The 15856-nt window shown below is 36.8% G+C and overlaps 1 protein-coding gene across 1 annotated transcript in view; it reads left to right on the top strand.

Annotated features, from left to right (window-relative positions):
• Positions 1-13715, top strand: part of LOC108691363 (DNA-binding protein D-ETS-4-like) — a 44002-nt gene extending 30287 nt beyond the window's left edge. The window contains exons 2-6 of the mRNA XM_018199067.1: positions 4310-4704; positions 5202-5860; positions 7392-7546; positions 12400-12589; positions 13292-13715. Coding sequence (XP_018054556.1) covers positions 4310-4704; positions 5202-5860; positions 7392-7546; positions 12400-12589; positions 13292-13650 — 1758 coding nt within the window. The 3' untranslated portion in view covers positions 13651-13715. The remainder of the gene's footprint in view (positions 1-4309; positions 4705-5201; positions 5861-7391; positions 7547-12399; positions 12590-13291) is intronic.
• Positions 13716-15856: the final 2141 nt, after the last annotated feature.

Below are 15856 nucleotides of genomic sequence, written 5' to 3'. Positions count from 1 at the left end.
TTATAGTGTATATATATATATATATATATATATATATATATATATATATATATATGTAAGAATCATTTAATAATTTATATATATATTTCTTAAAATGATGAAAACTAACTCGGGACACGAACGACTCATTGTGTATAGTAAAGCAATGAAAAATCATCGTGCATAACTGATATTCTATCAATATGATTTAATTTTAATCTCGGTTCAACTAACTCTTCATCTTTTTCTAATTCTAAAAATTAGAAAAAGATGAAGAATAAATTAAACCGAGATTAAAGTTAATCTACATTGATGGAAAAGGGCATTAGGGTTAAGTTTCAATTAAGTTTAAGCCTTTGGTTGATATTCATAATCCTTAATTAAGACTCTTATAACTATTAAGTACGATTTTAAAATGTCATGAACCAATCAGAGAACTGTATATTAGCATCTTAAGACATTATTTAAAATGATCTTGAAATAAGAACGGATTATGAATACGGGTCAGAGAGCCATATTAACATCTTAAGATGTTATTCAAGACGATCTTGAAATAAATAACGGACTATGAATACGGCTTTTATCTCTTGAAATCATAGAATCGCATGTTAGTAGAATGGCGCGATGTTCTTTGACTCTATCGGTATATTATACCGTAAATAATATGATTTTTATGTGTAGGAAAAGAATCTTCAAGACACACGTACATTTCGGGAGAATTACGTGGAAACCCATTGCGGAGAAATACGGTGACGGGTTGACGGACTGACGGGGTGCCGCGCTGCGCCGCGCCGAGCTGTGTAGTTGCGAATAAATAACGGTGTTTAAACAGGACGACCGTCTCGCGAAAATTATGAGGTCGCCCCGTGGCTGTTGCGGCCCGTGACTCCGGTGGAATCCCGTGTTTTGCGGAAGGGGAGAATGTAGCTGCACCGACGATTAGTCGAACGACGCGTGACGTCAATGGCTTGCTTGCTTTGCGAAAGTCTCGAGAGGGAGGTAGCGAAACTCAAGGAGAGCCATTAAATGCTTCTCCATGGGAGCATCATTCTCGCACATTTGTGCACGCAAGTGTTTCATTGATGAAACTCATTACATTTTCCAAAACTCATCCTTCGTTTCTCGATAAGTAAAATATTAATTATATTTTATAACATAAAGTGATGAGAGAACAATAATAAATAAATGAAAATCGATCGATGAAATTAAATGCACATAAATGAAAAATGCCATCATTTGACCAAAACGGTCAAAAGTTCTTTGCGTCTCGTAATATTTCTTGTAAATTTATAATTTGCAATTATCTCGACAAAATTGCATGCAACATTAAAAACTGTAAATAATTTATTGCGGAAAATATTACCTCAGCCGGGATTCAATTCCGACAAATAATCAGATGTGCAGAGTTTGCTCAAACTGGAAATTGTATAAATTCACAAATAATGTTATTTGGTCGCGAAGAATAATTGCCTTGACCGAATATGGCATTTTTCGTATGATGATAGAAAAATATGAGAAAACATAGATAGAATATCTATTCAGTTGACTTATTAAAGTATTAAACGAAAAAATACTTTCAAGTTTCAAATATAAATGTCTGAACGTTAATGATCATATTTGGTTGAAAGTGTTGATCAGGCATTTTTGAGAGATGCGATTATTTTCACGGTTGGGAGTCGCGGTCTCATGATTTCGCGTAAAGTAAGTCCAGGAAGGTTCGTTCTCCCGAGAGGTGCATCGTTCTTAGATTCCATCAGTATATAGATAAACATTCTCTTTCACTTCTCGGCTCTGCCTTTCGAGAGGCTTCGGGAGAGAATAAGTACGTTTTTGCCGTGCTCGCTCGTATCTCTTTGGAACTCCCATGCCTATTCGTGTGCTCGTGTACGTGAAGCGTTTGCGTGCGTTCACGTGCACGTGCGATCAAAGTGGGAGAGGTATTGTGTCTCTATGTTGTTTGAGAGGATGCGCGCGAGCGCGAGCGCGGTGTGTCTGTGGGCATAATCGTTTATTTCGCGTCGACCTTTGCGGGGCACTACGTCAAAATGTCAGATGCGACCCCGCCTGAGCGCGAGGGAAGATGTACTGGGAACGTTGTAATGGGCTTACAAAGCGTAACAAACTGATGCGAGGTCAAACACACGACGGGCAATAAACACACGTAGAGATAAATGGGCCCTTAAGGTGCACCACACCGCGCCGGGAGGCGGGCGTTTCGTCTCTCGACGCGTATCTCTCCGATGCATGCGATGTGATGTTTTGTTTGCCGCGAAATGAGCGTCGACGATCTGAGGCCGCGATACCCGAAACTCGCGCTTGTCTCGCTCGTTTTCAGACATCAGCGTTATTCTCGTTTGTAAACGCGGATGTTTTCAAGAACAATCGTTTCTCTTTTTTAGGTGCAAACGCTTTAATGGCTTTGATTTATATAGATATAGTCCATTTTTTTCTATATATATCTATATATATCTATATATCTATATATACACTTTTCCTGGATATCAGCATTAAGACTTTTTTTTCCATGTATGACGTATTTCTTCTTGAGCTTTGTATCGACTTTCTCTTTATGAGAATTTATGCGAACATTCCGCAACGTTCATAATTCAACTATAACTTTTATAGACTCTGTCGTATATCCTTGTTAATATTTCTCGTTGTCAACATAAATACAGTTAAATATAATTGATTAAAAATAATTTTTATCTTCTCTGTTAATTTTTTAATTTCGTCAAGGATGGGTCACATCTTAAGCGTTATAAAAAATATAAAAATTTCATAAATTGTTTCGTTATTACGTCTGAATATTTATGTAAAATTTGAACAATTATCTTATTGATTTAAAAATTATTTAATTTTTTGGTTGGCTTTTTTGGTTGATTCTTATGTAAGATCGCATTTTAGAGAAAATAACATTAAGAATTAAATCAAATTTTATACCTAGTCGTATACTAATCAAACAATAATAAATACTCATAAATAAATTCTCATAAAAAACTCATAAAAAAAAACAAAATAAAAAATTTATTTGAATATACTTACTCCTTTGGAAAAATTTAAAATTTTAGAAAATCTTAAAAAAGAATCTTAAAACTTACTTAAGAAAAATTAAGAGACATTAAAGAAACTTAAAAATTGTGAAAAATAAATGAACAACTTAAACATTTTTCTTTAAAATAATAATTGTAAAATTGATATGAATTGTAGGCAAATCCTATTCATGAGTAAACTTGATCTTACTTCAAAACTTACGAGCACTTTAAAAATTCCAAATGCAACGGAAATAATACAAAAATAATAAAACTTTTGGTTTTTTTAAGCTGTTTTAATGCCAGTCTTGAAATATGTACTTTAAAGTTTAGGTTATTTTAGACTAACCTTTTACACATCATACACATAATTACTTCAAAATTTTTCGAATAAACTCTTAATTATTTTTAAAAACTTTAACTTTATTTAAAATCAATTTTTCGAAGAGCGCAACCATTGTACTTATAGTAAAAACATTCTCAAGTATCGAAACAGTCGCACGTCCCGACTGCAGACACAGACGGAGCAGTACGATCGCCATAAGCGACTCGCGAAGCGTAACAAACTGACGCGGGGTCAAACGCACGACGTGCGAGTCGCGACGGGCAATAAACACGCTGAAAGATAAACGGGCGATCGGGTCCAGTCCATGGCCCAGGTCTCGGGAAAAGTATATTGACGTGCGGTAGTTTTCGTTTTCGATATGAAGAACGCAGATCGGTATGAAGAACAACGTATCATCCGGATTACCAAAGATGATTAGGTTTATTACCTCTCCCTTTTGTACATTTATAACGTACATTCGCTTTACTTTACAATCCAGTCGAAACAGATATCGAGGCTTACCTTACTCGTTATCGCGTGCTATCTCCTGTGGAAATTATTGCTATTATAAAGACATAATGTGCTTGGAAACTTACTGCGAAATCTAACGTGATTATTTGATATTATCCATATCGAGAGACACATCATTTTTACAGGCTCCGACCTTCGCGAAAGTAATCGAATAATTTAATAATCTGGGATGAATGTTGTGTATGATTAATGCGTTCCATTTTTTTTTTCGACCCGCGTCTCTATCGATCAATTTTATACACAAATCATGCACAGTCTATGCTCTATGCTTTGACTGGCTTTGACACGATGGACGTAGACGTGAGAAACGCGCCCGTGTCTCACATCGCACACGTCAGACGGCGGGCGGGCATCTTAGCGCCCTGCTTTCTCTTTTCTACATTTTTTTTGCAAGCTAATCGTGCTGAATGACGATATGTATCTGTGATGTTCGATTCTCTTTCAGATGCCGCAGACAGTGCCGACCGCGGCCGGCTACTCGCCGTCATTCGACTACAGCACTTTTCAGTTCGATTTGTCTCTCCTGTCGGATGATTACAGCCCGACCGGCGCGGGCGGCCAGGCTTGTTTGAAAAGTTCACAGATCAAGCAGGAGGCACGCTCGCCACGTTCGGGATCGCCCACGATCTACCAGAGCCCACCGTATCCAACCGGCGAGTTGCCCTTATCACCTAACTACTCGCATGAGGGTTCCTCGCCGGGATATCCGACGAGCCCCTATTACGTACCCAGGAGCCCTCAAAGCGCCCAGTTTTATCCCACCAGTCCGGAACCGTCCGCCAAGCAAACAATCAAGAGGGAGAAGAGCCTCGATCTTTTGGCAATTCTTCAAGAATCCAGGTAGATACTGCATCGCGACTAATTAATTATTTTGTAAAGCTGGGCTTTTACTTTAGTCTATATTTTTTTAAATGTCTATCACGTATGTTCAAAATCAGGACATAAAATTTCGGTTGGATGCACTATATAGTGATTAGTGCATATTAAAGCCGTTGTATATCTATACTGATTTAGTAAAAGTAAAATACAAATATTTCGAATTATATCTGCACAAAAAACCTGCAATACAAATGATTTGATAAAATGTAGAATAAAATGCCCGCACCGATGTTAGATTTCGTCTCTACTTTCAGGGAAAATTTAATTTTTTTTATCTATGTAAAATGCTTTTACACTGTGTTATATATGATCATTATACGTGACACGCATGGGATTAAAAATCGCTGATCACTCGCATTTAGGACCATACTTGGATGCCATTATTTCTCGTGTCCTGTCATTTTCTTCGTTTACAATCTTTTAACGGTAATGGATCGCGCATTTTCGCATGATTACAGACTCTTAGCCGAGAGTCTGGGTTACCGTGAGGACTCAACCGACTGCACAGTGCCCTGTACTCCGCCTCGAAGCGAGGAGGATATCTATAACAGTCTCGACGCCGACTTCCTACCGAAGAAGGAGAACACTGGCGTGCAGGGGCATCCATTGCTGAAAGAAATCCTTTTCAAGGAGGAACCACGATCCGTTTCTAGCAACAACGGTTCGCCATCTTCCTCTTTGTCCTCCTCTTCATCTTCGCCTAGTCCCTCGAGCGAATTTGAGGGTAGTTCAGCGTTGCACGAACTTCTCTTCAAGGGCGCCGCCCTTCGTAAGGACCTTGTGGTAATTTCCAAGACGAGTCAGCTTAAGGTGGAACGAGGATCGCGAGAAGAACTGACGAATCCTTTGCGAAAGGAGGAAGAACTCTTCAAGGACGGCCAAAAGAGTGATCACCAGTTGCTGCGAGAAGTGCTGAGGGATACTAGCTTCCAGAGAAAGTACAATCTAAGACCTGTCGATCTCGGCGGCGTTGGCACTGGTTTCGTCGAAGACATGGAGACCGGCGAATGTGTCGGCGACCTCGCCCGCGAACAGCTCGAGCCCGTCCTCAGTCTGGCTATTCAGCAACTACAGAAGGACTTTGACAACACCTGCGTGGCACTCGGTATTCACCCAGGTGAGCCTCCTTTAAAATGAAGCCTCCGTTTAATTACAATTTTATAAAACAATCTTCTCTTCTGGTTCATATTTCTGCAAGATGAGTCTTGCAAACGAGCGATTATCATGCAACTTTTCTCATTGAAGCTTTTGAAATTTATTTAAGAATGCTGAAATTGAATTTTTTTATAATGCAAATCAAATTAATTGAGATAGCACAAATTATTGAACCACAATTTGCATATTCACGCGTAATCATTATAAAATCCATACGTATTATTATAATCGTAGATACCGAATGAATTATATATATGGATAATAAATTAAAGAGCTGAAATGGTAAAAGATATGATATAAAATCATACATCTTATACGATTATCGATATTATCTCGCTAAAGATTAATTGTAAGTATAATGGAGAGTAAGTGCGTATGTCCTTATATAAGCATACCATTTCTATAATAGTCGCCGTGACAATGGTAATCACGTGCGCGTTAATTATTATTATTATCAACTTTATGGTAATCATCAAGTAAGATTTATTCTTGCGTTTCTATAAGGTTTTATCATTACATCTTTTGCTAAGATTATTATCTCGACAATGTAACTCGAGAATTATCTGTATTCATGATTTTCGATGATGTTTCATCGACCGTACCGTAGATTGTAGCTTAAATCTTATTATCATTTCAGAAAGTACTAAAATTATGAAAGTACTAAAATTGAGTCAAGCACCTCTTTCTTTAGCAGTAAGTCTCAAACTACTTACTTACTCATATACGTGTCCATGGTTGTAATGCAATGCCGAGATTCGTTAGTATCTCATTTCTCCATCTATAAACTCTCTCCTCGTGATCAGATATACTGTGGAAATATTCACTTCGATGATGCCATTCGATGATATAGACGACATGATTACGAGCGAACTATCAGAAATTCCGACGCGCACTTCGATTTTCTCGGTTAAGTATCAGCTAGTCTCGTTCCGTTAGGTCTTCTCGTTACCTTGCCGCAGGCAGTAATTTCGACTACGACGATGTCGTCGTCGTCGTTGTCGTTATATATATTCGCAAATGCAACTAGTTCATCTGTTAATGTGAACCATGAGTCACGGTTGAAATAAATTACCAAAGCATGTCGTGTTGGCATGCTTTCACGAGGAGTTACGAAATTATGGTGCTGTGCCGTGACGAAGATCCACGTCATCGATATAATTACATTGCCTTACAGATTTGTTTATCTTTAATATCCTTCTACGCTCATATGCGCAACTATTACTTCCGTGCGATATTTTCTCAATAAGCAAGAAATGTTTTTAAACGCATTAGCAATATTGCAACAACGTTGCTGCAATGCTGCTGAAATATTCGAAAATGTGGTTTGCTTTTTCTGAGTTAACATTCGTATCCTCAAGATTTTTCACGAATATTCATGTAGTTTTAAATCTCGTTTACAGTCCTTCAAGTTGATTTTGATTTTTCATTACTGCGTTTTTTCGGTTGGCGACCGTGAAAATAAGTAACGTCAGATTTCCGACACTTAATTGCAGAGCCCAGACGCTGGAGTGCAGCGGATGTGGCGGCTTGGGTACAGTGGGCCAGGCGGCAATTGCAATTGCCTTCGGTACCTATGGAGAGCTTCAACGTGGATGGCGCGATGCTGGCCTCCCTCACAGAAGAAGAATTCTGCCAGAGAGCTCCTCAGGTGAGCTCAAATATACCTTCTTTTAGGTTTAGCCTTTTAATGAAACTGATAATGAGACACAGAGATCATAGTTTAAAGAATTATATAGATGATTAAAAGATTTTTCTTTTTAAATATTATTATTAAATATTATTATTATTATTTACTTTTAAATATTATTATTAAAAAATATTGTTATTATTTATTATTTTTCCTTGATAGGAAATATTTTATCTAAGTGACCTTTTTTCCAATTTTTCCATTTTTCGTTAAATATCTTACGCGCAATAATCAAGCCTGTTTGTTCAAAAAATTCTGATATAAACGAGGAATAAGATTTCGTTGTTTACTTCTATTTTCTCGACAGCTTCTCGCACACAGTATATACTTAAATGTAGGTAAATTATGTAGATATCTGTATTCAGACATCGTTTTTAATCTTCGAGCAAGAAAGAATTGCTCAAGATATTACAAAAAAATTTCGCCTTAATTTTTATTCTTTATTTTTACATTTTATCGTGTCCAACTTTTATTTTCTCGTACACTACGTTAAGCGCATGCACGACTTACAACTTTGACGTATACCGTTACGCAATGCCTTGCGTCTGCGATGATCGACCTCGTCGCGCGTCGTGGGGATTGTACATACTTACGTGCTTTCGACGAATCAATCAACCGCGTGATTTTCGAAATGATTTTATTTTACGTTAATGTAAAAAGGTCTGAGCCAAGAAAAAAAAACACTTAAATTTACGTAAGGGTTTTTTGCATGACGTTCTCTCTGTAATATAGATGCTTGATGGTGTTAGCAACAATAACAAAGTGATACTCAATCTTATACGAAAATGTATTCTTATCTGCCTCATTGATATCATTGGATTTTTTATGGAATTTATCTCTCGTCGCGTCGCGAAAATTTATAATAGATTTTACATTTATCGCGATAATTGTCGTATGTTGCGTCTATTTTGTTCGTGATTTCTTTCAATAGTAAAAGTATTTTCATAAAAAATAAAAGTAAAAGTATTTTAAGTAATTACATATTTAAAATTAAATTATTGTACTTATATATATTTCATTAAGATTAATTTTTTATAAATATCAATACTTCTCAGTGACAATAAAACGTAATATAATAACAGGACGTATGGATGTAAATCGGTAAATTCATGTTTCAGTGAAATTATGGCATTTAAGTTTAAATTTGACATCCAAAAAAGTTACACGCACACACAATCAGTGAGCGTAATTTTAACTTTATCCTTTATTATCGTAACAATTCGCGATCGTTGTAAGTTCGATCGTTGAAGAAACCAGGGTCGGACTTGAGAAATGTCCATTGCCAAGATCCGGTGAAAGTGAATTTCCTGGTAATCGATGCGCGTTTATGTCCCTTCCGCATAATCTGTACCTGAAGAATTAACTGAATTAGTGGTTGTTCAAGATTTCGACATAACGTAACAGGATCGGAATTCCCCAAGAATCATCTGATGCGTGAAAGTTACACGTTTGTGTCAGGGATACGATTTCAAGAAAGAGATCCTTAAAATTGTTCAAGATTGTGTTTTTCTTTTATTACCTCTTCTTTTTTATCAAGTTGAAACTTACTCGTGTATTATAAATGATATTAACGATATTGACATTGATGAGTATCAACGTGAAATTTAAATAAAAATAAATAAATATATAAATTTTTACGTAAATATCCCCCAGTCTTGTTTTGAATGAAATACTATTTTATATTATTATATATGGAATGAGGATTGTAACAAAAAGTAGATTTCCTGAAATCATTAAGACAAAAATATCTAATATAAAAATATCGAGGCTATAATAATTTTTGAATTATAAGCGTTTAAGTTATACTGTCTAAAACTTGTGTATTTAAGTGTGGCACAATGTAAAGTGCTAAAAGCGAAAGCTAATTATCTCCTCTTATTAATATCGATATAAAGATTACATATGCGAAGATAAAATTATTGACGTTTCTAATTATTGATATTTATTAAAAAATTATTGTAACCTTGATATTATTATGATATTAGAATTTTTGTCTCAAAATGATCAGAAATCTCTCTGTATTATTACGGTCTTTTGCGGGACATCTTGTATACAAATATCTTTGTCGCAATCTTAAATAGAGTATATCTCGAAATTCGCGAATCAAAATAAACTTTCTTACTATAATAAGAAAGTTTTTAAAAAATTAAGTAAAAAAAAAGTCATGTGTTATAAATTTTTATTGTAAATAATAGTTTGTAAAATAATAAGGATTATACTAAGAGGTATTTTGATTCGCAATTCTCAGGACATTCTATACAATAGTGACAATATTAATTTTGATTACAATATGCACGTCTAGCGCACATTTACATTATAAATGCAATTTTCTACCTTGTAAATAATATCTGACTTAAAAATATGTGATTACAAGTACCGTAGTTTGATTAACACATGAAGTAACTTGATTACAAAGTACCATTAATGATCAGTTGTTCATATCTCGATGTGATTATTTGACGAATCAAAGTATGAAATTATCTTTATGAATATATTATTATTCGAAAAGAATTGAGAAAATAACAAATTACGACGGCTTCTTTCTGTTGCCTTTTCTGATACTTGTGCATACAAGCTGCATTAAGTCGCTTATTAAATAACAAGTTTTATATCCACGGCATCGAGCGTGCTAAAAACCGGTCGTGCCAATATTGATTATACCTATCTGTCGACTGCAGTTAACCCTAAACTTGACAAAGTTAAGACAAAGCTAAAAAAGTGAGTTTGACGTAGCATTATAAAACAAAGTGTCATTTTAACCAATTAGTTCTTTTTCTAAAAGTGTGATCTTTTTTTCCGTTCATTTTCGTTTTTACTGTTCATTCGTTGATTTTTTATTAATATAATGATTATAATAAAATAAGATGAGAAGCAAAATACATTTCCTCGCTTCATTACCTAAGAATTAATTTTTTCTCCGTCTTCTCCATCTTCCTGAATTTGTTGAAGAAAACAGGAAATATCAAAGTCAGTTAAGAGCTTGAAACATAATAAACGCCGTATAAACTTCGGATAATTATGTTACGTTTTTAAATCGTAAGCATAAATAAGTAAATCTTGGAGTCGATCGATGCGATGCGCATCTCATTATTCGAAGAGAATTACAGGCATAAGTCTAACGGAAATTAATAGCGAATAGCGAGTATAGAGTAGCTGTGTATATGACGAGCAGCGGGGAAGTAGTCATGCATAATAGATTCCGCTTTGCGTCTAGTAATTGGATAATCGCGTTGCGAAGTACCACGGTAGGTCTCATAGCGTGGAATCATGGTCAGACTTATGGTCACGTTCTATCTGCGATGCGAAGAGCATCGCCAAGTCCTTTCCTCGTTTGTTCGTGCTCCGTTGATGCGACGCGACGTGCAGTCGAGTTTCTTTCGCGGACTTCATTCATGGTTCAACTCACAAATATTACGCACGCGTACTTTATATTGTCCGTAAAGGTTTACCCGGCCAATTTAATTTTACAGCTCGATTGAAGCGCGATTGAATTTAAAATTCATAGGTATTCAGTCGTATATCTTTCTTTATGAAGTTGTCTATAATTAATCGCTTGGTTCCTCGAACTTTTACAAGTATACTGCAATAGAATCATTGAAGATAAAACATTCAGGTATAAAACAGTTTTTATTGAGTTTAAATTTTTTTTAAATCGAACAATAAAAGATAAAATATCGAAAAAAGTGAAAAGAGCAGAAAATTGGATTGCATTTAATAAATGGCGTTTAATGCTGACGTGTAAGCCTCGGATGAGTCATACCACGTTCGCTTATCGATTCCTCGAGGAAATAATTATGGCATTCTTTGCGGTTTGGCATCGCGTCTTAATGGCAGCGATTATCGATACGCGAGAATATTTGTTTCTCGGAACATTGCAAAGTATCCAAGTATGATTGCGCCGCTAAATGAGGCATAAGAATGTGCTGCGCACAGATTACATTGGCAGATCGAAGGAAATGCTTCGTTAATAAGCACTACGCGATCTAATTTCAACAATTAAATCTTGCAAATAATTGTTACGGAATCGTTGGTTTGTAATAATAGCTATAAATATTGCTCCAATAGCTTGAGATGAAATCTTTTACGAATGAGCATCTCGTATCTCGCGTCTCCGGATGTCGGCATGTTAATTTGTGCATCGTGAGGATAGGCTACGAGAATGTAACGGCGATGCAAAATAACCGCGCGTCCGAAATGAATGTGCGTGCGTGCGTACAAACCGCTTCTTGAACACTCATTCCAAGATCAGCAGGATCGGCTTCACCGTGTGCCTACCGGTGTGCGCGCCATTGGTTCGTCAGAAATGATCGAGAAGTGGGTCAACCGCTCGAATGTCTTGCCTGTTGCGTTGCGTCTCTCTCAACGGAGCCGCTTTCTCTTCTCTCGCGCGCACAACGATTCTTCCATTGGAATTCTAACGCTCCTAACGCGCTCTTCTGATTCTCTTTTTCTCTTTTCTTCTTTCACGCGTCTATTCTTTTCTGTGCTCAGCTTTTATTACCTTTAATTGTCCCCATATATGATCTTGAAGGCAAGTTAAGTTTAGGTTCTCAATATAATCAGCTAATTTTGATATTATATATAATATGTAATAGATTGCGTTTGATCTGTTTAAATAGAGAGCATTGATGTGCTATTTAATACAGCGATGTCTACTATTTAATACAGTGATGAGATTTTAAATTAACCAATTATCCGCTGTAATCCAGCGACCAGCTTAAACTCCTTTTACATTGCTGTAGATACCGCTTTATAAAACGTCAAAGTTATGAATAATTATGCTAATAATGCTGATATGATTGTTTATATTGAAGTGTGGAAGCATGCTGCACGCACAGTTGGAGATCTGGAAGGCCGCCGTCGAGGAATCACCACGAAACACTCTAGCCGCTTCCTGGAGTCCCACGGGAGTAGTTCAGTCTCCAAATAGCGCCGTGACTCCGACAGTTGGAAATACAATAGTTGGCCTCAAGGAATCTCCCTGCACTATTGATTTCTCAGACGGTATATTATATGCTTCTTGTCTCATTTAACGGATCATTATTTATCGAATGGTAAACTCGTTTAACGAAAAAATTAAGTGGACACGCCTTATTTTCTTGCTTGATTCCATAGACATAATATTAATAAACTGCGCATTCCTATGGAGTTGTCACTTTGGTTTAGAAAGAGTAAGATACCTTGAATCACATATCGGTCTCTCTGTCGCTCCTTCTATTTTTATTTTATTTTATTTTCGCTAAATTCTTTGAAATTCTTTTTATTATATATACATTACTTTCTTCTGTTTTTCAATGTAATTAATTTTCTTTAACTTTTGCAAGTTTTTTTGTTCTTTATATTATTTTTGCTTCCATTTATTTGGTTTAAAAAAACCCAGTCTTGGCATAATAAATATTTTTTCTTTCTTTTTCTCTCTCTCTCTCTTTCTTTCTAAAGTATTAAATTGAAAAAAGATGCTAATATGTTCAATTCTTTCTAACGGAGTTAAGAATGTTACAGATGTTAAGATCAGCGGAATGCGCAGTCTATACCTGTTATGTCTAAAGAACTTATAATGAGAGAGCTTATATAGTAATTATATCGGCTCTTTACTTGGTTTCACGCGCGAATAAAATGTAACGCAACGATGCCAAGTTGACAAAACGCAATTAGTTTCGCTTCTTATTCCTCACTCCTTGCGTTCCCTTGATTCTCTGCGTGCAGACGAGGATGAGGATTGCGCTTCCGCTCAGAGCAGCGGGAACGATGACAACAGCGGTGCAGGCGGTAAGATGCGCAACGGCGGTAGCCATATTCACCTCTGGCAGTTCCTGAAGGAGCTGCTGCAGAGTCCGGGCGTTCACGGCTCCTGCATACGCTGGTTGGATCGCAACAAAGGGGTCTTCAAGATCGAAGACTCGGTGCGTGTCGCGCGACTTTGGGGTAAACGAAAGAATCGGCCTGCGATGAACTATGACAAGCTCAGCCGCAGCATTAGACAGTACTACAAGAAGGGCATCATGAAGAAGACGGAGCGTAGCCAGAGACTGGTATACCAGTTCTGTCATCCTTATTGTCTATAAGGAAGATTCCTCCGTCTCTCTCTCTCTCTCTCTTTCTCTCTCTCTCTCTCTCTCTCTCTCTCTCTCTCTCTCTCTTCGCCCTTCCGTTTTCTTTCTCCCGCTTCTCCTTTCTCGTATCTACGAGTCCTCTCAATCTCTTTTCCTTTGTGCGAGTAGGCGCACGTGGTCTGGAGCGAGTGACCTCAACAAGAGCCCATCAGCACAAAGATTAAAAGGTAAAAAAAGAAAAAAAACGAAATAATGATCCGCCATGCTCGATATTATCCCGATGATAACACCGAGCCACGGCCGGGTCCGCTTAGTACGCCCTTTTTGGGCGATCACTTTCGCCTTATGTTTATTTCCTTCTTTTTTCACTTCCCTTTCACTTTTCCTCTCAGTGTGTACGTATTTACGTCTTCGTTTTCTTTTTCTTTTTTTTTATTAATAATATTGTATATGTATAAGCACGCGATTTTCTACCGGGTCGGTCTTTCGTTTCGACGAAGCTCTTGTCGCGAGGTGAAGACGCGAGCGGGTGGAAATTTGCCAGAGAAAAGGGAAGAAATGACTCTTTCCTCTCTATTCTCACAATCGCTTGTCGGCACCAGTTCGTCGGATCCTCGAGCTGTCTAATAATGTACGCGATACGTCGACGGAACACCACACTCAGCGCGCGGAACTATTCGTCGCAACTTGATTCCGCCATTTCTCGATATGGTAACAAACGGAGATTGAAATTGTCTCGAGAAATAATCTATTTTTTATACGAAAAAAATTTTTCTAATCGTGCACACGCCATGACTTCGTCGTCCTTCTCTACTGCGTCGCAAACGAGCAAAAATATCAGGGTTGTTATAAAATTAGAATTCGTGAAAAATCTGAGAAATATCAGAAACATGAAAACGGTTAGGAAAATTAGGGAAAAGTCAAGGAATTTTGCAAAATTTTCTGGAAAGTTAAAATTTTTGACTTTAAAGAAGTTTAATATACGTATACGCAGAAAAATGTATATGCAGAAAATGTTTGGTTGAATCAACTGGAATTCTGATAGAAAATGAACAATCCAGAATTTTGATTAAATCTACTAGATCTGGTTATCTCAATTAGAATTCTAATGGATTTAACCAGAAATCTAACAGACTTTACCAGAATTTTAGCTTGTTCATTTTTTATTAGAATTCCAATTAATTCAACCAAACATTTTTCTCCGTGTACATCACACCTACGCAGTTTTGGAATACTATCGACTTAACAATGCGAGCCATGTCAGTAACTTTAATAATAATTTACATTGCTATGTTGAATTGATTTCTCAACAAAATGTTTAACGATTTCAAAATCAGGACGAAAATTGAAAACAAAAAAAATTCAAAATATTATTGAAAATATCAAGAAAAATTATGGAATTTTATCCAGGAGGCGTAATGGAATGAGGAATTTGTAACAATCCTGAAATACGGAACAAAGAAGAAACGAAATGTCAATTTGCAGATATAGCGTAATGTCGCGTGTATCTGACGGAAGATGAAAATATCTTCGTCGAAATAATCATTACCTGCTTGTGACGGGATAAAGTTAATTATATTTTTACACATTTTACGACCTCTAACACGCACAAGTTCGCGGAAATATTTTTACGCGCGCGTGAAGGTGTTTATTAAGTTGTCGAGAGTGCCTTAGACGCGTGCGGTGGGAATCGCGATAATGAAAGATGCGCTGCGTTTAAGCCGCGAGGATTTCTGATCGGATCACGGACGATGGTCATCGCGAGAAATTTCGCGCCCGCGTTCGACGACCACCTCATAGATAGATCGATCAAGTGGGCATTCCGTTCGAGAGAACGGCGGGAGAAAGAGAACAATTATATGGCGATCGCTGTGGCGCTCGAGGCGTCTCAGACGCACGGCTGGTGCTGGTGATTTTGGTCCCATATATCTATGATATATTAAATATTGTATGTTCCATGAACGATTAGGATTTAAGATTTAGGTGCGTAAGTGTGTATCAGGGACTCACGTGAGTCACCTTTAAGTTACTCCAAGAGATTTTTTTACTTTCCTCTTTCCTAAGAAGTACAAGAAAGTCAAAATAATGTCATAATATTGACCGAAACATGGAAAAAAATAGCATTAATTTGGTCAATAATCGGTCAATATGACGTCAAATTGACTGATTATTTGAACTTTTTTGTTCTCCTTGAATTTTTTTCTCTTCTTACGTTTTC

This window comes from Atta colombica, unplaced genomic scaffold, assembly GCF_001594045.1.
Source record: "Atta colombica isolate Treedump-2 unplaced genomic scaffold, Acol1.0 scaffold46, whole genome shotgun sequence".
NCBI classification, from domain to species: domain Eukaryota; kingdom Metazoa; phylum Arthropoda; class Insecta; order Hymenoptera; family Formicidae; genus Atta; species Atta colombica.
The sequence above is the reverse complement of the archived record's forward strand: the minus strand, read 5'-3'. Positions and strand labels throughout refer to the sequence as shown.